We start from the raw sequence: 23,142 nt of genomic DNA, 5'->3' as shown, positions 1-23,142 counted from the left end.
ACAGTGAACTGCTACTTGGAAAATGCTGACAGCTTTAAACTTAGATTCTGAAGAACCTATTTTGAGCTGAAAGAAGAGAAGTCAAAGGATGAAAGCAGAAAATTGTAAGAAGTGGAAGAAGCATTACAACAAAAGAAGCACACCCTTTTCTACTGCCCAGTGCGTTCCTTATAAACTATACGTAGGTGAGAACTTGTCTATGTATACAATATGGGGCAACAAACAGCTGAAAATATAATTTCTCCCATGATTCCTGTGTCTAGTAAAATTTTGACACTGTGGTACCTAAAAAATGTTTCAGAGAACAACTTTCCCTCATTTAAAAAACTAATTCTGTTATCATACTATTCTAAACAGAAAGATACAGAGGACTTCCTTAATATTAGAAATAAACAAAATTTAATTTAATTTCCTTAATGTTAGACATAAGTAGAATGGAAGAGAAGTTCTCTTTGCTGAGCTTTATGTTTTATAATAAAAAATTTAGCACTGCCAGAAGTTCTGTGTTAAGCATAGGCTACTCCGGTATTGAAGGGACCTTGTTTATCTACCAGAATCATTCTGGTCTCTTCGAAAATGTTCAGTTTGAGAGCTTCATTGTGCACTTGGTGAAAAGGTTCACTTGCACCCGCCTGACACTTATATAAGAAGCCCAAAAAGCAGTGATGCCATTTGTATCAGCTTTTATTCTTCACAAAACATTTAGAAGATACAGAAGTTTGAGTGATATTATTCTATTCATGACTGAACCATGAAATAAGAGAAACCAACATGCATTTCAACTTGGTGATGTACAGAGTGGCAGGTATCGATGGTGGGGCAGGAATTCACAGCCATGGAAAATTCTATCATCCTAACCTAGGGCTTTGTGGCAACGTGTGCTATAAATACAAGCTTCTGGCATTAGCAACTGGGTCAGTCCCAATAGTAAATCACTAACAAAAATAAAGTCCAGGCAGCAGAGACATGGACAAAACTGAAGAACCAGTGAGAAAGGAAGAAAGCGACAGGCAGACATTAAGAGGGCCACGGCAACCAGAGCTCTACTACTAGGACTGGGGGGCAAGGTGGGTAAGGAGGGAGCAGAGGGGAGAAGGGGGATCGCTCAAAAGAACGTTTATAACATATATGCAATAAAATATCATCTACTTGTTATGTACCTTGTCGTGGTGGGTTCATCTCTGCAAACCTCTTCAGAATGTTGCTGACCATCATGGGAGCAGCAACAGAAGAGTTCTGCTGTCTGGGAATGTCTGCCTGCTGGGTGGTACCTGAAGCCATGTCATAAATGATTGGAACTATAATACTAACAGGTTCTTGGGGAGGGACCGATGTTTTCTGAGTTAGCTGAAGCTGCAGACACAACACAAACAAAAGAGAATAAAAACACAGTAAGAAAACAAAATATTTATGTAAATGTATCAAAAGTACTATCATTTACTCGGTCAGATTAAGATACAAGTAAAAGAAAATTAAATAGAACAAGAAAAGTGACAAACGACTCAATATTATGATTAAGATGCAACTGTGTCACACAATTACCTAGTTCAATAAATTCCTTACTAAAGGAACCAAGATTATGTGAGGTCTAAACTGACAATTAAGGGATCTGGGCCTATATTTGGCAGCAACAGGTAATTTCTGTAGTTATCCAAAAGATGCTCTGTTATCCTCAAATGGCTTCTCCCTCAGAAGCTCTGCGCACCTGCACCCATACACACACACACACACATGTGCACGCCAGGTGGTACTTACAAAAAATAGCATTTTGGATTTCAGCACCACAGCAGGTGTCCCAGGAGGCGCAATTGGCGGTGCACTGGGAGGGATTGTCAGGCAAAACTGAACGTTCCATTTTAGCTGTGTTGCCTGGTCAGGAAACTGTTTTGAAAAGAAAAAAAATTATGATAAAGTCATATGAACATTTAAAATTATATTCTAGTGTAGGAGCCTGAAAGGTTAGATGGAATTTTATACTCAATTATCAGTAGATCATAAAGTCGATAACCTCCCTTTTCTCAAAGGAAATATACATGTGAAGTTCCTAACTGAAGAGTCAGCTCTGGATTTATATATGTTCACCTTCCTTCCCTCCCACTTCATTAATTCCCAAGGCCTGCGGGTTCTCTTTCCTCGGTGTCTCTGACATCTCTTCCCTCCTCTCTATTTTCACTGATGCCACTGAGCTCAGGGCTCCGTTACTTCTCCCGTAGCCCCCCTAATGGTCCCTTCCACTGGCTGCCTCTCCCAATCCATCCTTACACCACTGCCAGACAAATGTCTTAGAGCATGGTTCTAATCTAGCTCACAAATGCTCAGTGACATGCAGTGATCCATGCTGTCCCACTCCAACCGCCAAGGACCAACACCGGCATTCAAGGCGCTTAACTGGTGCCAATCTAGACTTTTCAGTCTCATTTCCAACTCCTTCCCTAAAACAAACTAGTCAAACTGCATTAATAATTTTAAATTATATCTACTGGAGCTTTTTTTTTTTTTTTTTTTTTTGCGGTACGCGGGCCTCTCACTGCTGTGGCCTCTCCCGTTGCGGAGCACAGGCTCCGGACGCGCAGGCTCAGCGGCCATGGCTCACGGGCCCAGCCGCTCCGCGGCATGTGGGATCTTCCCCAACCGGGGCACGAACCCGTGTCCTCTGCATCGGCAGGCGGACTCTCAACCATTGTGCCACCAGGGAAGCCCTGGAGCTTTTTTAGTGACATAAATATTTACTCCTTTAAAAACTCAAATGGATTTTTTTAACATAAATAATGTTTCCTATAGCCTATCAGAGCAGAAGCCAAATGCTGAGACTACGAGCAAAGGAACACTGCCGTCCCAATATTAATAATAAAACACCAACTGAAAAAAGGAGTGAGGTATTTGGAATTACCCAAAGCAATGCTAGAAACATTAAAACGAAAGGACTACTGCAAGATTGGAAAAATAAAATTAGCTGCCATCTGGATTCCAGGTATATAATTGTATACTTTCATAGGAAAGAAGAGGCATTTAAAAATCTCCCCAGAGGGAGAGAGGGGGAAGATGGCGGAAGAGTAAGACGTGGAGATCACCTTCCTCCCCACAGATACATCAGAAATACAGCTACACGTGGAACAACTCCCACAGAACACCCACTGAACGCTGGCAGAAGACCTCCCGAAAGGCAAGAAACTCCCCCACATACCCGGGTAGGGCAGAAGAAAAAAAGAATAAACAGAGACAAAAGGATAGGGACGGGACCTGCACCAGTGGGAGGGAGCCGTGAAGGAGGAAAGGTTTCCACACACTAGGAAGCCCCTTCGCGGGTGGAGACTGCGGGTGGTGGAGGGGGGAAGCTTCGGAGCCCTGGAGGAGAGCACAGCAACAGGGGTGCGGAGGGCAAAGCGGAGAGATTCCCGCACAGAGGATCGGTGCCGACCGGCACTCACCAGCCCGAGGGGCTTGTCTGCTGACCCGCCGGAGGGGGCGGGGCTGGGAGCTGAGGCTCGGGCTTCAGTCGGAGCGCAGGGAGAGGACTGGCGGCGTGAACACAGCCTGAAGGGGTTAGTACACCACGGCTAGCCACGAGGGAGTCCGGGGAAAAGTCTGGACTTGCCGAAGAGGCAAGAGACTTTTTCTTCCCTCTTTGTTTCCTGGTGCGTGAGGAGAGGGGATTAAGAGCGCTGCTTAAAGGAGCTCCAGAGACGGGGCGTGGGACGCTGGGGCTGCTGCCGCCGCCAAGAGGCCTGTGTGCGAGCACAGGTCACTATCCACACCTCCGTTCCGGGGAGCCTGTGCAGCCCGCCACTGCCGGGGTCCTGGGATCCAGGGACAACTTCCCCGGGAGAACGCACGGCGCGCCTCAGGCTGGTGCAACATCACGCCGGTCTCTGCCGCCGCAGGCTCGCCCCACATCCGTACCCCCCTCCCCCCGGCCTGAGTGAGCCAGAGCCCCCAAATCAGCTGCTCCTTTAACCCTGTCCTGTCTGAGAGAAGAACAGACTCCCTCAGGCGACCTACACGCAGAGGCGGGGCCCAATCCAAAGCTGAGCCCCGGGAGCTGTGCGAACAAAGAAGAGAAAAGGAAATCTCTCCCAGCGGCCTCAGGAGCAGCGGAATAAATCTCCACAATCAACTTGATGTACCCTGCATCGGTGGAATACATGAATAGACAATGAATCATCCCAAATTGAGGAGGTGGACTTTGAGAGCAAGATTTATTATTTTTTCCCCTTTTCCTCTTTTTGTCAGTGTGTATGTGTATGCTTCTGTGTGAGATTTTGTCTGTATAGCTTTTTTTTTTTTTCCTGCAGTAAGCGGGCCTCTCACTATTGTGGCCTCTCCCGTCGCGAAGCACAGGCTCCGGATGTGCAGGCTCAGCGGCCATGGCTCACGGGCCCAGCCGCTCCGCGGCATGAGGGATCTTCCCAGACCGGGGCACGAACCTGTGTCCCCTAGATCAGCAGGTGGACTCTCAATCACTGCGCCACCAGGGAAGCCCTGTCTGTATAGCTTTGCTTCCACCATTTGTCCTAAGGTTCTGTCCGTCCGTTTTTTTTTTTTTTTACTTAAATTTTTTTTCTTAATTATTTTTTATTTTAATAACTTTATCTTATCTTTATTTTATTTTATCCTCTTTCTTTCTATTTTTTCTCCCTTTTATTCTGAGCCGTGTGGATGAAAGGCTCTTGGTGCTGCAGGCAGGAGTCAGCACTGTGCCTCTGATGTGGGAGAGCCAAATTCAGGACACTGGTCCACAAGAGACCTCCCAGCTCCACATAATATCAAACGGCAAAAATCTCCCACAGGGCTTCCCTGGTGGCGCAGTGGTTGAGAGTCCGCCTGCCGATGCAGGGGACATGGGTTCGTGCCTCGGTCTGGGAGGATCCCACATGCCGCGGAGCGGCTGGGCCCGTGAGCCATGGCCGCTGAGCCTGCGCGTCCGGAGCCTGTGCTCTGCAACGGGACAGGCCACAACAGTGAGAGGCCCGCGTACCACAAAAAAAAAAATCTCCCAGAGATCTCCCCATCTCAACACCAACACCCAGCTTCACTCAACGACCAGCAAGCTACAGTGCTGGACACCCTATGCCACACAACTAGCAAGACAGGAACACAACCCCACCCATTAGCAGAGAGGCTGCCTAAAATCATAATAAGGCCACAGACACCGCAAAACATACCACCAGACGTGGACCTGCCCACCAGAAAGACAAGATCCTGCCTCATCCACCAGAACACAGGCACTAGACCCCTCCACCAAGAAGCCTACACAACCCACTGAAACAACTTTAGCCACTGGGGACAGACACCAAAAACAACGGGAACTACGAACCTACAGCCTGCAAAAAGGAGACCCCAAACACAGTAAGATAAGCAAAATGAGAAGACAGAAAAACACACAGCAGATGAAGGAGCAAGATAAAAACCCACCAGACCTAACAAATGCAGAGGAAATAGGCAGTCTACCTGAAAAAGAATTCAGAATAATGATAGTAAAGAAGATCCAAAATCTTGGAAATAGAATAGACAAAATGCAAGAAACAGTTAACAAAGACCTAGAAGAACTAAAGAGGAAACAAGCAACGATGAACAACACAATAAATGAAATTAAAAATACTCTAGAAGGGATCAATAGCAGAATAACTGAGGCAGAAGAACGGAAAAGCGACCTGGAAGATAAAATAGTGGAAGTAACTACGGCAGAGCAGAATAAAGAAAAAAGAATGAAAAGAACTGAGGACAGTCTCAGACACCTCTGGGACAACATTAAATGCACCAGCATTCGAATTATAGGGGTTCCAGAAGAAGAAGAGAAAAAGAAAGGGACTGAGAAAATATTTGAAGAGATTATAGTTGAAAACTTCCCTAATATGGGAAAGGAAATAGTTAATCAAGTCCAGGAGGCACAGAGAGTCCCATACAGGATAAATCCAAGGAGAAATACACCAAGACACATATTAATCAAACTGTCAAAAATTAAATGCAAAGAAAACATATTAAAAGCAGCAAGGGAAAAACAACAAATAACACACAAGGGAATCCCCATAAGGTTAACAGCTGATCTTTCAGCAGAAACTCTGCAAGCCAGAAGGGACTGGCAGGACATATTTAAAGTGATGAAGGAGAAAAACCTACAACCAAGATTACTCCACCCAGCAAGGATCTCATTCAGATTTGATGGAGAAGTTAAAACCTTTACAGACAAGCAAAAGCTGAGAGAGTTCAGCACCACCAAACCAGCTTTACAACAAATGCTAAAGGAACTTCTCTAGGCAAGAAACACAACAGAAGGAAAAGACCTACAATAACAAACCCCAAACAATTAAGAAAATGAGAATAGGAACATACGTATCGATAATTACCTTAAATGTAAATGGACTAAATGCTCCCACCAAAAGACACAGACTGGCTAAATGGATACAAAAACAAGACCCATATATATGCTGTCTACAAGAGACCCACTTCAGACCTAGGGGCACATACAGACTGAAAGTGAGGGGGTGGAAAAAGATATTCCATGCAAATGGAAACCAAAAGAAAGCTGGAGTAGCAATTCTCATATCAGACAAAATAGACTTTAAAATAAAGACTATTATAAGAGACAAAGAAGGACACTACATAATGATCAAGGGATTGATCCAAGAAGATATAACAATTGTAAATTTTTATGCACCCAACACAGGAGCACCTCAATACATAAGGCAAATACTAACAGCCATAAAAGGGGAAATCGACAGTAACACATTCATAGTAGGGGACTTTAACACCCCACTTTCACCAATGGACAGATCATCCAAAATGAAAATAAATAAGGAAAGACAAGCTTTAAATGATACATTAAACAAGATGGACTTAATTGATATTTATAGGACATTCCATCCAAAAACAACAGAATACACATTTTTCTCAAGTGCTCATGGAACATTCTCCAGGATAGATCATATCTTGGGTCACAAATCAAGCCTTGGTAAATTTAAGAAAATTGAGCCTTCTTCCCCTTCCTTCCCATTGTCACCAGGGCGGGAGGAAGGCACCCGGGTCCCGGAGGCTCGCGGGAGCTGAGAGGCCCCCTCGGTTGGCTGGTTTTCCTTCTTGCCCACCCTCCGGCCGGCCGGGCAGGGACTGCGGGGCCCCGAGGCGGCGGGAGGACCGCGGCGGTGGGGAGAGGTAGGTGCTCCACGTGCCTGCGCTGTCCCTCGCAGCTCCCAGCTCTGTCCAGCCGCCGCCACGGCCGAAGGCGCCCGTACAGCTCCTCCCGGAGCCCGGGGGGAACCGATCTCGAGACACAGGCCAAAGGCTCGTGCTGGGGGCACCGACTGGGGGCCGGGACTCCCCGGGTCCCCTCCTGGGTGCCGGCGCCCTAGGTGTCCCCCTCCTCGCATTTCGCCCACGACACGTGTCCCCTTGGCTCCTTCTCGCCCACCCCCCACTTGCACCACCTTGTAATCTGTGTGTCTTGCTTTGATCTTGGGGGGCACGGGCACTAACTGCGGGTCACTTTGACCCCACGCCCAGCACGTAGGAGGCAGCCAGGGATAAATGCGGAGTGAGTCCGAGAGGAAAACTGGGAAGGAGACCTGAGGAGCGCCCCATTCAGCTCCTCGGACGGCGGAGGACCCGGGAGCAGGGTTTATCTTCAGCTGCTTTGTCACTGCGAAGTCTCCAGCGGAGTCAGTTCTCGAATCTACACCATCCCCGGGAAGAATCTGACCCTACAAGACAAGGCAGAAGGCACTGGGCTGCCACTTCTTGGCCAGCTCTCGGCGGTTCAGGCTCCGAGTAAGCAATAACAATTACATCACGAGGCCAGGGCGGCAGTGCCGAGGAGTCTCCCGGTTTCCTGCAGCCTGATCTCGCTGAACCCGCCTCTAAACTGGGGGGCATACGGATTGGTGAAGAGAGAAAGTGGAGGGAGGAGAGAGTCATCCGAAACCACCATTTCCCCCTTCTCCCTGTATTTGCTGTTTTAAAATCTTGTCCTCAACGCTCCCTAAACATCTAACTAGAACTATTAACACCCCCTCAACACCTCCGCAGATGTCAGGTTTCTTTTTGACTCTAGTATCGAGCATTTAGTAACTCGCCATGAAAAGAAAAAAAAAAAATTACCAGGGGAAATGAGGACCGTTGCTGAAATTGTTTTTGCTTGCTACGAAAACGCTGAAGTACAGCTTAGCCTCACTGTGAACTCCGAAATGGCATGCCTGTGTTCAAACACTTATTACACAAAACAAGTGAGTGGATGAGACACTCCATTCTTACATGTAGGTTTTCAGACCCTTAAGAATTCGATAGCATTTGAAAATAAAGTTGCTAGTGCACTTAAAAAAAGAAAAAAGAACTATCCAAGTCGTAAAAAGTATTCTATGCCTGGTATGTAACGGCTGTGTTGTGCGTGTAAAATGTCATTTAACCTTTAAAAATATGAATAAGAGTTTGGGGTTACCTTCACAATCTTAAAAGAGAAAGCAATTTTTCAAATTAATGCTTAATAATCCAGCCCCTAGCACAGTGCTGGGCACATGGTAGGAAGATGTTGCTTCATGGTGATAGTGCATTTTAGAACAATTATTTTACATCACCCTAGTGATTCAACTGTGTAATCTGCTGCCATCTTATATAGTTTGAACCTCATATGATAGCTTATTATTTGTATGTAGCACCGTTTAAAATCTGTTTCAGGCAACTTAGTAAAGTCAGCTATTCTGTAGGGCAACATCTATCCTGGATTGATGCAAAGTTAAGTGATGGTCAGCATAATTGGAGCGTGGCCCTTTAAGGAGTCAAACTTCTTTTCTTTAAAATCGTTTTTAACTGTTGTTAAAGATTTTCTGAAATGTATTATAAATATTTCTGTTTTCTTAAAAAAAAAAAAAAGAAAATTGAAATTGTATCAACTATCCTTTCTGGCCACAACGCTATGAGACTAGATATCAATTACAGGAAAAGATCTGTAAAAAATACAAACACATGGAGGCTAAACAATACATTACTTAGTAACGAAGTAATCCCTGAAGAAATCAAAGAGGAAATTAAAAAATACCTAGAAACAAATGACAATGGAGACACGACGACCCAAAACCTATGGGGTGCAGCAAAAGCAGTTCTAAGAGGGAAGTTTACAGCAATACAATCCTACCTTAAGCAACAGGAAACATCTCGAATAAACAACCCAGCCTTGCACCTAAAGCAATTAGAGAAAGAAGAACAAAAAAGCCCCAAAGTTAGCAGAAGGAAAGAAATCATAAAGATCAGACCAGAAATAAATGAAAAAGAAATGGAGGAAACGATAGCAAAGACCAATAAAACTAAAAGCTGGTTCTTTGAGAAGACAAACAAAATTGATAAATCATTAGCCAGACTCCTCAAGAAAAAAAGGGAGAAGACTCAAATCAATAGAATTAGAAATGAAAAAGGAGAAGTAACAACTGACACTGCAGAAATACAAAGGATCATGAGAGATGACTACAAGCAACTCTATGCCAATAAAATGGACAACCTGGAAGAAATGGACAAATTCTTAGAAATGCACAACTTGCCAAGACTGTATGAGGAATAAATAGAAAATATGAACAGACCAATCACAAGCACTGAAATTGAAACTGTGATTAAAAATCTTCCAATAAACAACAGCCCAGGACCAGATGGGTTCACAGGCGAATTCTATCAAACATTTAGAGAAGAGCTAACACCTATCCTTCTCAAACTCTTCCAAAATATAGCAGAGGGAGGAATACTCCCAAACTCATTCTATGAGGCCACCATCACCCTGATACCAAAACCAGAAAAGGATGTCACAAACAAAGAAAACTACAGGCCTATATCACTGATGAATACAGATGCAAAAATCCTCAACAAAACACTAGCAAACAGAATCCAACGGCACATTAAAAGGATCATACACCATGATCGAGTGGGGTTTATTCCAGGAATGCAAGGATTCTTCAACATACGCAAATCAATCAAAGTGATACACCATATTAACAAATTGAAGGAGAAAAACCATGATCATCTCAGTAGATGCAGAGAAAGCTTTCGACAAAATTCAACACCCATTTATGATAAAAACCCTGCAGAAAGTAGGCATAGAGGGAACTTTCCTCAACATAATAAAGGCCATACATGACAAACCCACAGCCAACATCGTCCTCAATGGTGAAAAACTGAAACCATTTCCACTAAGATCAGGAACAAGACAAGGTTGCCCACTCTCACCACTCTTATTCAACATAGTTTTGGAAGTTTTAGCCACAGCAATCAGAGAAGAAAAGGAAATAAAAGGAATCCAAATCGGAAAATAAGTAAAGCTGTCACTGTTTGCAGATGACATGATACTATACATAGAGAATCCTAAAGATGCTACCAGAAAACTACTAGAGCTAATCAATGAATTTGGTAAAGTAGCAGGATACAAAATTAATGCACAGAAATTTCTGGCATTCCTGTACACTAATGATGAAAAATCTGAAAGTGAAATTAAGGAAACACTCCCATTTACCACTGCAACAAAAAGAATAAAATATCTAGGAATAAACCTACCTAAGGAGACAAAAGACCTGTATGCAGAAAATTATAAGACACTGATGAAAGAAATTAAAGATGATACAAAGAGATGGAGAGATATACCATGTTCTTGGATTGGAAGAATCAACATTGTGAAAATGACTCTACTACCCAAAGCCATCTACAGATTCAGTGCAGTCCTATCAAACTACCACTGGCATTTTTCACAGAACTAGAACAAAAAAATTCACAATTTGTATGGAAACACAAAAGACCCCGAATAGCCAAAGCAATCTTGAGAACAAAAAACGGAGCTGGAGGGATCAGGCTCCCTGACTTCAGACTATACTACAAAGCTACAGTAATCAAGACAGTATGGTACTGGCACAAAAACAGAAAGATAGATCAATGGAACAGCATAGAAAGCCCAGAGATAAACCCATGCACATATGGTCACCTTATCTTTGAGAAAGGAGGCAGGAATGTACAGTGGAGAAAGGACAGCCTCTTCAGTAAGTGGTGCTGGGAAAACTGGACAGGTACATGTAAAAGTATGAGATTAGAACACTCCCTAACACCATACACAAAAATAAGCTCAAAATGGATTAAAAACCTAAATGTAAGGCCAGAAACTATCAAACTCTTAGAGGAAAACATAGGCAGAACACTCTATGACATCAATCACAGCAAGATCCTTTTGGACCCACCTCCTAGAGAAATGGAAATAAAAACAAAAATAAACAAATGGGACCTAATGAAATTTCAAAGCTTTTGCACAGCAAAGGAAACCATAAACAAGACCAAAAGACAACCCTCAGAATGGGAGAAAATATTTGCAAATGAAGCAACTGACAAAGGATTAATCTCCAAAATTTACAGGCAGCTCATGCAGCTCAATAACAGAAAAACAGACAACCCAATCGAAAAATGGGCAGAAGACTTAAATAGACATTTCTGCAAAGAAGATATACAGATTGCCAACAAACACATGAAAGAATCCTGAACGTCATTAATCATTAGAGAAATGCAAATCAAAACTACAATGAGATATCATCTCACACCAGTCAGAATGGTCATCATCCAAAAATCTAGAAACAATAAATGCTGGAGAGGGTGTGGAGAAAAGGGAACACTCCTGCACTGCTGGTGGGATGTGAATTGGTACAGCCACTATGGAGAACAGTATGGAGGTTCCTGAAAAAGCTACAAATAGAACTACCATATGACCCAGCAATCCCACTACTGGGCATATACCCTGAGAAAACCATAATTCAAAAAGAGTCATGTACCAAAATATTCATTGCAGCTCTATTTACAATAGCCAGGAGATGGAAGCAACCTAAGTGTCCATCATCGGATGAATGGATAAAGAAGATGTGGCACATATATACAATGGAATATTACTCAGCCATAAAAAGAAACGAAAGTGAGTTATTTGTAGTAAGGTGGATGGATCTAGAGTCTGTCATACAGAGTGAAGTAAGTCAGAAAGAGAAAGACAAATACCGTATGCTAACATATATATGGAACCTAAGAAAAAAAAAGTCTTGAAAAACCTAGGAGTAAGACGGGAATAAAGACACACACCTACTAGAGAATGGACTTGAGGATATGGGGAGGGGGAAGGGTAAGCTGTGAGAAAGTGAGAGAGTGGCATGGACATCTATACTACCAAACGTAAGGTAGATAGCTAGTGGGAAGCAGCCACACAGCACAGGGAGATCAGCTCGGTGCTTTGTAACCGACTGGAGGGGTGGGATAGGAAGGGTGGGAGGGAGGGAGACGCAAGAGGGAAGAGATATGGGAACATATGTATATGTATAACTGATTCACTTTGTTATAAAGCAGAAACTAACACACCATTGTAAAGCAATTATACTCCAATAAAGATGTTAAAAAAAAAATCTCACCAGAGAGGATAGATTTTTCAATAAATGGTTTAGGGCAGTTGGGGGCATCTGAAAAAATTGGACCCATACCTCACCGTTTGACCACAAGGTATATTTTAAATGGATCAAATATATAAGTAGTTTACAAAATGATTCCATAACAGTATTAGGAGAAACCAGGGGAGGATTATTTCATGATCTGGGAGTAGGAAGAGTATATTAAATGCATCTTTTTATAAGAGAGAAGCCACTGATAACTTAGACTGCTTGTGGGGAGGAGGACTAGATGGCTGGATAGGGATGGATGCGAAATTTCCCACTGTATCATCTCGTTCTAAATTCAAAAGATATAAGAGGATTGTGTTACCTACCCAAAGACAAATAAAATTTAAGTTAAAAATTAAGAATGCAAGAGAAAAATGAAGTACATAACATAAATGGGTAAAAACCAACATATACTGTTCCCATCAACTCCAACCTCCTCAGACCGACCTGGCTAGAAAAGTCTGTGTGTCACTGTAACTTACCAACTCTAGCTTCATAATATGCACACAGTCCCTGAGGATGTGTGTAGGAGCTCCTAACAGCTTGGTGAAAGCTATTAATGTATTGGCTTTAAATGGCGGTCCTGCAACCTACAAGGATAAATAAAGCAAGTTAAGTTACTCTTCGTTCTACCTTGACTCCTCTGTTTCACTGACTGTATTAAAATTATGCATCAAGAAACACATACTCTTGTTTCAAAGAATTTCTCTAAAACTTGAAGTTCATCAGGTTTCCACTGTCCTGCATTTTCGGGTGTCACTTTTAGCTGAAGTGTTTGGTTGGTTTTGGGACTAAGGGCTACTCTGCATTTCAGCGCATCAGTCTTAAACATGATCACTCCGGGTTCATTGGAATTTATCAGCTGTAGCTGAAAAACAAGAAGCATGCATCAAATTAACACGTGAAATAATACGTAAGTCAAAGGGAAAATGAAAATGGTCTAACTAGAGAAATGTTTAAAAGGAAAACAACTAAGTTGATACCTGTTCCACAAAAAGGTATCTAGGCACTGGGCACCAGCAATTGCTAACCATATGGCAAAGAGAGGCAATCAGACATTATGTGTCTCTTGATGGAAGAACATAATACCACCTATCAAAAACACAACCAACTTGAGCCTGAATTCAGTAGTCAGATCCACAGGGTTGATCAATATTACAGAAATATGGAGATCAAAAGAACATGTTTGATGATTCCAAAGGGATGCGACCAGCAAGATCCAGACTGTGAGAAACTCCACAGGACAAATGATATGGCTTCTTCAACAAATACATTATCTAATGAGAAATGGAGGGGGAACCTATTGTTTAGAAAGGACTTAAGAACATGTATGGATTTTGATTCAGATGGTAAAACCTGTGACAACTTGGGAAATCTGGACACCAATTAGAAATCTGATGATAAAGAAACTATGGATGAAATGATGTCAGGAATTTGCTGTCAAACAATCTGGGAGGAGGAGTTATAGATGAAACAACATTAGTGTGAGTTCACTGTTGAAGGTGGGTGATGAGAACAGAAAGGTTTATTATACGATTCTCTCTACTTTTGTATATGCTTAAAATTGTCCACAATAAGTTTTTTAAAAAAGATCCAGTAGGAAAAAAGAATAAAGAGTTCAATTACAAAATGTTAGATCTGGACTGGGACGATATGCTAATCCAGGGGTTGGTAAATATTTTAGGTTCTATGGTCTCTGCTGCAACCACCCACAGACGATATGCAATTGAATGCGTGTGGCTGTGTTCCGATGAAACTTTACAAAAACAGGTGGAGGGCAGGACTTGGCCTCGAGGCCCATAGTTTACTGACCTCTGCTCTAGCCTAATATGCTGATTATGCAGATAAGCAAAATGAGGTTCAAAGGGCTGAAAGCTTACATGGCTTTTAAGTGGCAGAGGTGAGGCTAGATCACAGGTCTGATGATTACTTTTGAATGCTAATTTATTTCAACTTACGTTAAAACTTTTCTTTCTTTCAAATTTGAATATAAAGGTTGCAAAATAGCTTGGCGCCATCTGTGGAGAGGCTATTTTAAACATTCACCGTTCTGACTACCTCATTAACATAAATATCAATAATAATTATTATAAATAATATGTAACTGAATACCAAAACATTATGTAAAGGTTTTATATGAAGTTACCTCAAATTCCCACAACTGTTGTGAGTTAGGTAGATACTACTATCTACTATTATCAAAAAGGTGAAGAAATGTGCCGAAGCTCGTACCAGCCAGTGGCATGACCTGGCTACAAACTGGGGTAGCCTGACTACAGAACTTGTGCTCTCAACTCTGAACTGTCTCCTAAGGGTATCACCACAGGATAGAAGTCTTTTTCTATAAGAATTTTAAATCAATTCAGTTGCTCATGTGTTTTTTTAAAATATTTATTTATTTATTCTGGCTGTGCCAGGTCTTACTTGCGGCATGCGAACTCTTAGTTGCGGCATGTGAACTCTTAGTTGCGGCATGTAGGATCTAGTTCCCTGACTAGGGATCGAACCCAGGCCCTGTGCACTGGAAGCACGTCTTAGCCACTGGACCGCCATGGAAATCCCCAATTGCTCATGTATTTAAAAAGTAGCTTTCATCCTTGTGATCGTGAATAATTTTATGATCACAGATTCAGATTCAGCCTGCCTGCAGAAGCATTCCAGAGGGCAAGGAGTTACTCATATGCTATTCTCTACCAAGTCAGATCCTGGATGCACTTGTTCTATGGTATCGTGGGGACCTATCTCCAGGTCCATGATCGCCACAGTATGGCAAATTATAAGTGAAGGAATTTGTTAATGTAAGAATGGAAAAGAAAACAGTGGATCCATTTTTAATGCTAGGGTGGAGGGCAAAACATAATTCTAACAGGCTGGTTAAAGGAGGTAAGGGAACAGCACTTCAGTTCAGATCCTACTCTAGGAAGCAACTTAGCACCTGCTTTGACAATCACCACTTAGGAATTCAGCAGGTACTCACATACCGTTTCTTGTTGAATAATTCTTTGAAGGTGTCGTCTCATGATGACGGATCCAAGGAATCTCTCAAGCGGAGAACAAAGGTAACTACCTGCTAGGCCGGGCACGAGGCCTGGCGTTGGAGAGGGCAGCAGTAAAATATTCAAGGCACTGTGAGTGAGGATGGTAGGGATGGAGGCCGCCCAGGAGCGCTGAGGTAGTTTACGAGGTGGAGGCATGTTTGTGGGCATCGTTTGGGAACCTTTTGGGAAGGAAAACGTCATTTTTTTTTTTTTTTTTTTACAAATACACACAATCTCGTTGTTCCCTGTTTTGCTTTTATTAAACACCTTTACTTTTCTATAGCAATCCATACTGTTTCCGTTACTCCCTGTGGTGTTAACAATCACATATTAGTTTCCTTACAGTTATTCTCCTCCCTGCAGCCAGGTCCCTTGCAGTGTGACTTTGCAGCAGTTCCTTCAAGGAGTGGGGTCTACTTCTTTACTTGGGATCTGGGCTGGCCTTGTGACTTGCTGTGGCCTACAGAATGCAGTGGAAATGACACAGTGCCAGCTGCAGGCCTAGGCTTTTACTGGCTCTCTTGGAATCCTGTCCAGCCCCAGTTGAGCAAGCCCATGATCAAGTATGAGACCACAAGCAGCAGAGAGAAGCCAGGCCCCAGCCAACCCAGGAGCTGACCACAGATGCATGAGTGAGCCCAGCAGAGCCTGGAAGAATCACCCAGCTGGGCTCAGCCCAAATTGCCAATCTGCAGAACAGCGAGCGAACATATGATTGTTGTTTTAAGCCACTAAAAGTCACATGGCAAAAGCTAATGAACATATGTGTACAATTCTTCTTTTCTGTGTTAATTTGCATAACCTTGTCAGTTACCTTTAGGTACCTTTTAAGGTCTAGTAGTACAGCTAAGTTAGTAGTCGTAACAGAGGTACAGGATTCACCTCAGAAGACTTCGGGAGGAGACATTCTCCTTTCTTACATTTTGCCCGACTTTTACAAATTTAACTACTGTTACAACCAATTTACTAAATGGATAAAAGTTTAAGCTATTGAGTATCCTTATTAAGTCATGACTTTCAAATGTGAGGATGAGGATAGAACGATTAAAACAGGTCATTTATGTTATTCTAAAAGCTAACATAAAAGTGTCGATGACACTCACTTGTTCCAGCTCGAGGGGAATGAGAAGCATCTGGAACTGGAGAATGTAGTGATGGGTTGGCTGGTGACATCCCAGGCATGCGTGTTGCTGGTGAGGGGCCAGACACTTGAGGAGACCCTGGCCAGTTCCCTGCTCGTCCACTTGGTGACACCATAGTGTATGGAGAACTAGGGTCCAGGGTTCCTGTAAACAAGTAAACAAATGGTTTTCAAAACCTATATTTTAATAGCTGAAAAGCTATTAAATAGCTGACAACATCCAAATGCTTAAACCCCACGTGGTAATATTTTATTTTGTCTTTCAGTAAGATATTTCACTGAAGCCTGATGCACATGGCACATTTGAATCTCTACTTGGTGTAGTTTTTGTACTTTTGAACATGATACAAAAATTAGGAAGATAAAAAAATACTGAGAAAGGATAAAATTTACCTTTACACAAGCTTCAAGATGTGTAATATGTAACAATCTACTTTACACTATATAACAAACACTATGTTTGAAAATATTAAGCAAAAAAATCTCAAACCTCCTTTAAGGGTAGAAATCTTATATTTTTAAACTAACCCTGACAAATTATGTTTTCATTCTACTCAGAAGGCTGAAGAGAGGGAATTTTCCATTTTCTTTATTTAGTAAAGTGTACAGTGACTAAGAAATGCACCAAGAATCAAATTTTGAAAGCAGTGACCTCCTGAACAATCTGATACTTAAATTTCATCCTGCAGATACTTTTAACATATTTACACCTCTTTGTAACCAAATGACAAAATGAGAAAATACTTCTGCCATATATCAGAGAATAAATGTTCCTTACTTAGAAATCTTACAAATCGGTAAGAAAAACACAAGAATATAGGCAAAGGATATAAACTGGCAGGTGTAAAATAAGAAACACGAAAGACTAATGAACATAAAAAAAAGTTCAACTTCACTAATAATTTAAAAAAACCACACACCGAACAGTAATATGCCATTTTTTACCTATCAAAATGACCAAGATTTAAAAAAAATCACAATACCCCTTGTTGGCAATGATGCAGGAAAACAGACATTCTTGTACAATACTAGAGGAAATTGGTACAGCCTTTTAGGTGAGCAATTTGCAGTATGTTTCAAAAGCTTTAGAACTTCTCAAACCCTTTGAGACAGCAATTCCACTTCTAGGAACTTACCTATGAAAATAATCCTGTGAGCAGAGAAGACACCATGTTCAGTTGTGAAAAAACAGAAACATTCTAAACGTATCGTAATAAGAGATAAACATATCGTAATAAGAGAACGGTTAAATCGTGGTATGCCCAGACAAGGGGATACTATGAAGCCATTTAGTATGATGATGTAGTTTTTACTGGCAGAAATGTTCCTGCAAATATTAATAGTAAAGAGGAAAATCACAGATGCTACACAGCTGTAAAACCTGAGGAAGCTCTTTATGTTCAGATTTGGCACAGGATTCATGATACAGTTAAGTGACGAATGTAAGGTACCGAACATGGTGTGCAGTATGCTGCCATGTGTGTAAAAGAGAGGGGGAAGAACAATCCGCATAAGACATCCCTCCAAGAATGCACGAGCCATCAGGAGCACTAAATGCCTTTGGGAGGAAGAACTAGGTGGTTGGTGGACTCGAAAGGAAACACCTCACTGGCTACCTCTTCTATTCTTTCTCTTTTTGAACAAATTCAAAATAGAATTTTTGAGTTAAAAAATTCAAGTCTCAAAACAATACGTACGGTAGGGTCCCAATTTTGTGTTGGGGGGGTAGTGTTTAAGGGGAGAGAAGATGGGTAGAGAGCAAGATAGAGCAACAGAGATTTGGGCAGGCAGGCAGGCAGGCAGGCAGGCAAGCGGGGGTGCGTGACAGGCCGAGTGAGGGGGAGAGAGAGTGCGAAGCAGACAGACTAACTGGTAGATCTCTTCGTTGTGTGATCAGGAAAAACGTATTCTTATTTTTGGCCGCGCAACGCGGCATGTGGGATCTTAGTTCCAAACCCGGGCCCCCTGCAGTGGAAGTGCGGAGTCCTAACCACTGGACCACCAGGGAATTCCCAGGAAAAACGTACTTTCTTTTGCTATTTCCCCAATACACAAGTGCTAATTTTGCAAAAAGAAAATTTATTTAACAAAAACTACCTTCACATCAAACTCTTATGTTCTAGCGATTTCCGGTATGGACTCACCATGTGGACTAGCAAAACTGGCCCCTGGTCCTATTGAGATTCCATGCGAGGAAGGGGGAGGAGTTGGAACAAATGATGCTGGTGATGGGGCTCTCAAAGCCCCACTGGGGGAGCTGGCGGCATGCAGATTTCCTAATAAAGGAAAATAATTATAGATGATCTTGCAGGACACATATTATGTCCTGTCCAAGGACCCCGAGTTAAGACTCTCTACAGACTAAAGAAACAAGTAGTAAAGCTCCCATGAGTAGCACAAAGAAAAACTGGAACAATTTCAGTATGGAAAAAGAGAGACATCAGTTCCGTGGGGCCCAAATTCTAGCTCTTATATTGACTGATGTTTAAAAAAAAAAATCCAGTGTACTTTTTTATCCACTCACTCACTCATTCAACAAGTAGGCATGAACATCAATTTCATGCCAAGCATTGTTGTAGGTACTGGGGATGCAGCAGTTAACAACAGACAAAAATTCCTGCCCTCATGGAGTTTATATTCTAGTATAATGAGAAAGACAAACATATGTCAGGTTATGCTAAGTGCTATGGAGAAAAACAGGGCAAGGTAAGGGGGCTATATCGTGTAGTGGTGGAGGTGGGTGCTGTTCTTTATATAGAGCAACCAGAGACCTCTCTGAGAAGGGGCTATGTGGGCTGAGACATGAAGTGAAGGATCAGAAGAGCTAGTGCGAAGGCCCCAATGGTAGCAGCAGTTATAAATAACAGGGGGAGGCCAGTGTGGCTGGAACAGCGTGAGCAAGGCAGGGAGGGGGGAACGGAAGACGATTAGGTCAGAGAGGTGGGAGGAGGGTCCCAGATCACACAGGGACTTGTAGGCCACTCTAAGGACTTAGGATTTACCCTGAATGAGATGGGAGGCCACTGCAGAGTCTGGAGGAGAGGAGTCATGACCTAACTTCTGTTCCAGAAGGATCACTCTAGCTGCTGTTGAAAAACAGACTATAGGGCAGGAGGCAGCGAAACCAGTTAGAGGCAACTGCAATTACCCAGGTGAGAGATGGCTAATGACTTGGGAAAGGGTGAAGGCTGAGATGGTGAAAGTGGTTAGATTCTGGATAAATTCTGAAGATGGAGCTGACAATATTCGGTAACTGACTGACTGTGGGTGTGAGAGAAAGAGGAGTCCAACATGACTCCTACAGCTTTGGCCCAAGTAACAGGAAGGAAGGAAGAAGCTGCCACTTGCTGAGATGCAGTGTCTATGGGAGAAGCAGCACAGGGCAGGGTTGGGGGGTGTTAGGAATTTAGTTTCAGCCGTGCTGAGTTTCAGATGTTGACTAAACATCTACATAGAAATGCTGAATAGTTAGCTGGAAAATACAGGACTCAAGTTTGGGGGAGAGGCTTAGATGGAGCTATAAAAAACTCGGAGACATGAGCTTAAAGATGGTATTTAGCCACAGGACTAGCTTTAATTTAGGATGATGAAGGGTGGGGACTATGGCTATCAAAACTATCAGTGCAGCATTAAAATACTTGCTACATTACCATGACTATCCTCAATACCAGCAGCTTTCAAATTCTCTACTATGTAAGAGAATTTCATATTTTTAATGTTCTATTAATACCTAATGCAGTACTAATTCAATATAGCATGAATTCAATATTAACATATTGATATTCAATAAATGTTAATCAACTTGATTAACCTTTAAGTATTATATTTACATATTTAGCTGTGTGATCTGGACTAGTGACTTGACTTCTCCATGCCTCGGTGTTCGTTTAATCGTTTATTCCCTAGGGAATAAACGAATTCGTTTAATGCCTAGGGCTTAAAAGGGTACAGTGCTTAGAACAGGGCTTGGCACACAGGAAGCACTATATACCTGTCTGCTACTAAAACTATTTTAAAATAATCATCTCTCCTTCCTTCTATACGAAACCAATCTCAACCCACATCCTAGAAACTCCCTCCCCTCGGGTGCTGGGACCCCGCTTCCCATTCTCCCCCTTGCTCCCCAGCTGCTCCTCCTCAGGCTCCCACACTGTCTACTGTCGGAGCTTCACAGGGTCTGAGTCTCCCACCAGCTCAGGGTTCAGGGACCTTCAATGACACAACAATGACTTCCAAGTCTTCACCTGGGGTCCCACCATCTCTGATGAGCAGGGAAGGGCTCATCTACCCTAAAAATCCGATACCAGTGCTCCTTGCTAGAAGGTAAGCTCAAGAAGCAGGACTGCTATCGGGCTCACTGCTGAATCCCCAGCACCGTGCAGCATCAGACACAGAGCAAGCACTTAAGACATACCAACAAACCAATTGTTCTGTTAAAAGTCAAAATTTGGCATTCTCCAGCAATTTTTTTTTAAAGATTTTTTTTTGATGTGGACCAGTTTTAAAGTCTTTATTGAACTTGTTACAATATTGCTTCTGTTTTATATGTTGGTTTTTTGACCACGAGGCATGTGGGATCTTAGCTCCCCGACCAGGGATCGAACCTGTACTTCCTGCATTGGAAGGCAAAGCCTTAGCCACTGGACCGCCAGAGAAGTCCCTCTCCAGCAGTTTTTACAGCGCACTTCATGGGGTCGCCAACAGAGCCATCTTGTTCAGACAAGCAGGTTGTGGCCTGCCCGACTCTAAGGTGGGGCACTGTTCACATACACCTGGGCTCTGCCAACTCCTTCTGTAAGGGGGCTTTTGTGAAACGGGTCATCGTAGCGGGAAAGCAGCCACAGACACTACATAAATGGATGTGGCTGTGTTCCGATGAAACTATTTACAAAACTAGGTGGTGGATAGGATGTGGCCCACAGGCCTTAGTGTGTCGACCTCTGACATAGATCATGTTGTGATTCTTGGAGTTGCGCCATGAGTCTGACTCTGGGTGACAACAACTCCACTTAACTCAAACCTTTTAAAAGTGCTCCTGAATCGTGAACACAGATTTCACAACCCTGCCATAATGAATGAGTGGCAAATACCCAGCCACGGACTAGCAAAGCAGTTCCCTCTGGCATCTAAGGCTACATCTGTCGTATTTCTCACGGTGTGTGTGCGTGTGTGTATGCGTGTGTCTTCTGGACCTGAAAGTTGAACACAGCAAGAGAATAAGTAATATCTTACCTGGAGACTGTGTGTGCATCATAGAGGGAGACTGGTTAACTGTGCTGTGATAAGATGTAGGGGGCGAAGTTAGAGGATAAGCGCCTGATGATCCTGGCTGCTTTGGAAATGGCTGAAAAGAAGAAAATTCCATGTTGGTAAAATGGCCAATCATGCAGATTATGTGAGTGTGGCTTTCCCCAATAAAGAGCTACAGTGTTAACATTTACACACATCACTGGTTACCAAATAGGAAAGGTGAGGTATGAAAATGCCCAAAATTCACATCAATAATGCAAGTTTTAAAAAACTTCCTTTCAAAATGTTTTAAAAATAGCAACATTCTCATTCCTGACCTTGCAGTACCACTGCTCATAGCCCCCAAGATGTTTTCTGCTCATTTTATCTACCATATAACTGATTTATCTATATTATTTACCTACCATTTCACTGATTCTAAGATAAATTTTCCCCATATTTTAACATCTCTGAAATCAGTGTGTGTCTTCCAATGCATGGCATGTCGTAGGTGAACTGGCAGTGTTGTTTCGGGCAGTACATAAAAACAATGCATTTGGTGGAGTTTTAGAGTCAGTGAAATATGGTAGTTCAGCCTGATCGCTACTCACCTTCATCTCCAGTAATGACAATGTAATTCTTCCTAGTCTATTTTTTTAACTTGAGGTATGAATCACATACAGTAAAGCACACGACTCTTAAATGTACAGTCTGATGAGTTTTTATAAATGTAACTTCCACATAGATCAAGATACTGAAGGACATTACCAGAACCCCAGAGGCCACCCTCACCCACCTTCCAAGTCTCTATCACCTCCCCACACTCTGACTTCCATCACTCAAGCTTGGTTTTGCCTGTTTTTTGCATCTCATATAAATACTGAATGTACTCATTAGTGTCTGGCTTCTTTTGTTCAACATTATGTCAGTGAAATTCATCATTTCGTTACATGTAGCAATAGCTTTTTTCATTTCTGTAAAGTATTCCACCGTATGAATATACCCCAGTTTACTCACTCATTCTACTGTTGCCGGATATTTGGGTTGTTTACAAGTTTTTGCATAAATAATGCTGCTATGAACACTCCCGTGTTTTTTAGCTGCATTTCTGTTGCATACATACCCAAGGTAGAACCGTTAAATCATAGGCATGCATAATGTTCAACCTTAGCACTCCGGAATAATGCTACACACCATTGCAAGGTAGCTGTACCATTTTATACACCTTCCAGTAGTAAATGAGAGTTTCAGATGGTCCTAATACCAAATGTTGGCAAGGACTATCAATTTTTTTTTCCTTAAAGACATTTCTGTG

General features: G+C 42.5%; 1 protein-coding gene across 4 annotated transcripts in view; it reads right to left on the bottom strand.

Moving 5' to 3' along the window:
- The window catches only part of MED14 (mediator complex subunit 14), a 75,052-nt gene that overhangs the window by 3,661 nt on the left and 48,249 nt on the right, over window positions 1–23,142 (bottom strand). The window contains exons 23-31 of one of the 4 annotated variants that reach the window (XM_081222086.1): window positions 21,831–21,942; window positions 18,743–18,874; window positions 16,561–16,743; window positions 15,401–15,636; window positions 13,108–13,287; window positions 12,902–13,009; window positions 7,560–7,694; window positions 1,756–1,881; window positions 1,161–1,353 (exon numbers count right to left, since the gene is read on the bottom strand). In XM_081222086.1, coding sequence (XP_081078212.1) covers window positions 1,161–1,353; window positions 1,756–1,881; window positions 7,560–7,694; window positions 12,902–13,009; window positions 13,108–13,287; window positions 15,401–15,636; window positions 16,561–16,743; window positions 18,743–18,874; window positions 21,831–21,942 — 1,405 coding nt within the window. Of the gene's footprint in view, window positions 1–1,160; window positions 1,354–1,755; window positions 1,882–7,559; window positions 7,695–12,901; window positions 13,010–13,107; window positions 13,288–15,400; window positions 15,637–15,800; window positions 15,918–16,560; window positions 16,744–18,742; window positions 18,875–21,830; window positions 21,943–23,142 lie in introns of those variants that run through there. The other 3 variants (XM_081222087.1, XM_081222088.1, XR_014014230.1) reach the window with 3 other exon arrangements.

Source organism: Mesoplodon bidens (assembly GCF_964165515.1).
Source record: "Mesoplodon bidens genome assembly, chromosome: X".
Classification (NCBI taxonomy): Eukaryota; Metazoa; Chordata; class Mammalia; order Artiodactyla; family Ziphiidae; genus Mesoplodon; species Mesoplodon bidens.
Note: the sequence above shows the minus strand (reverse complement) of the source record. Positions and strands in the feature narration are given on the sequence as shown.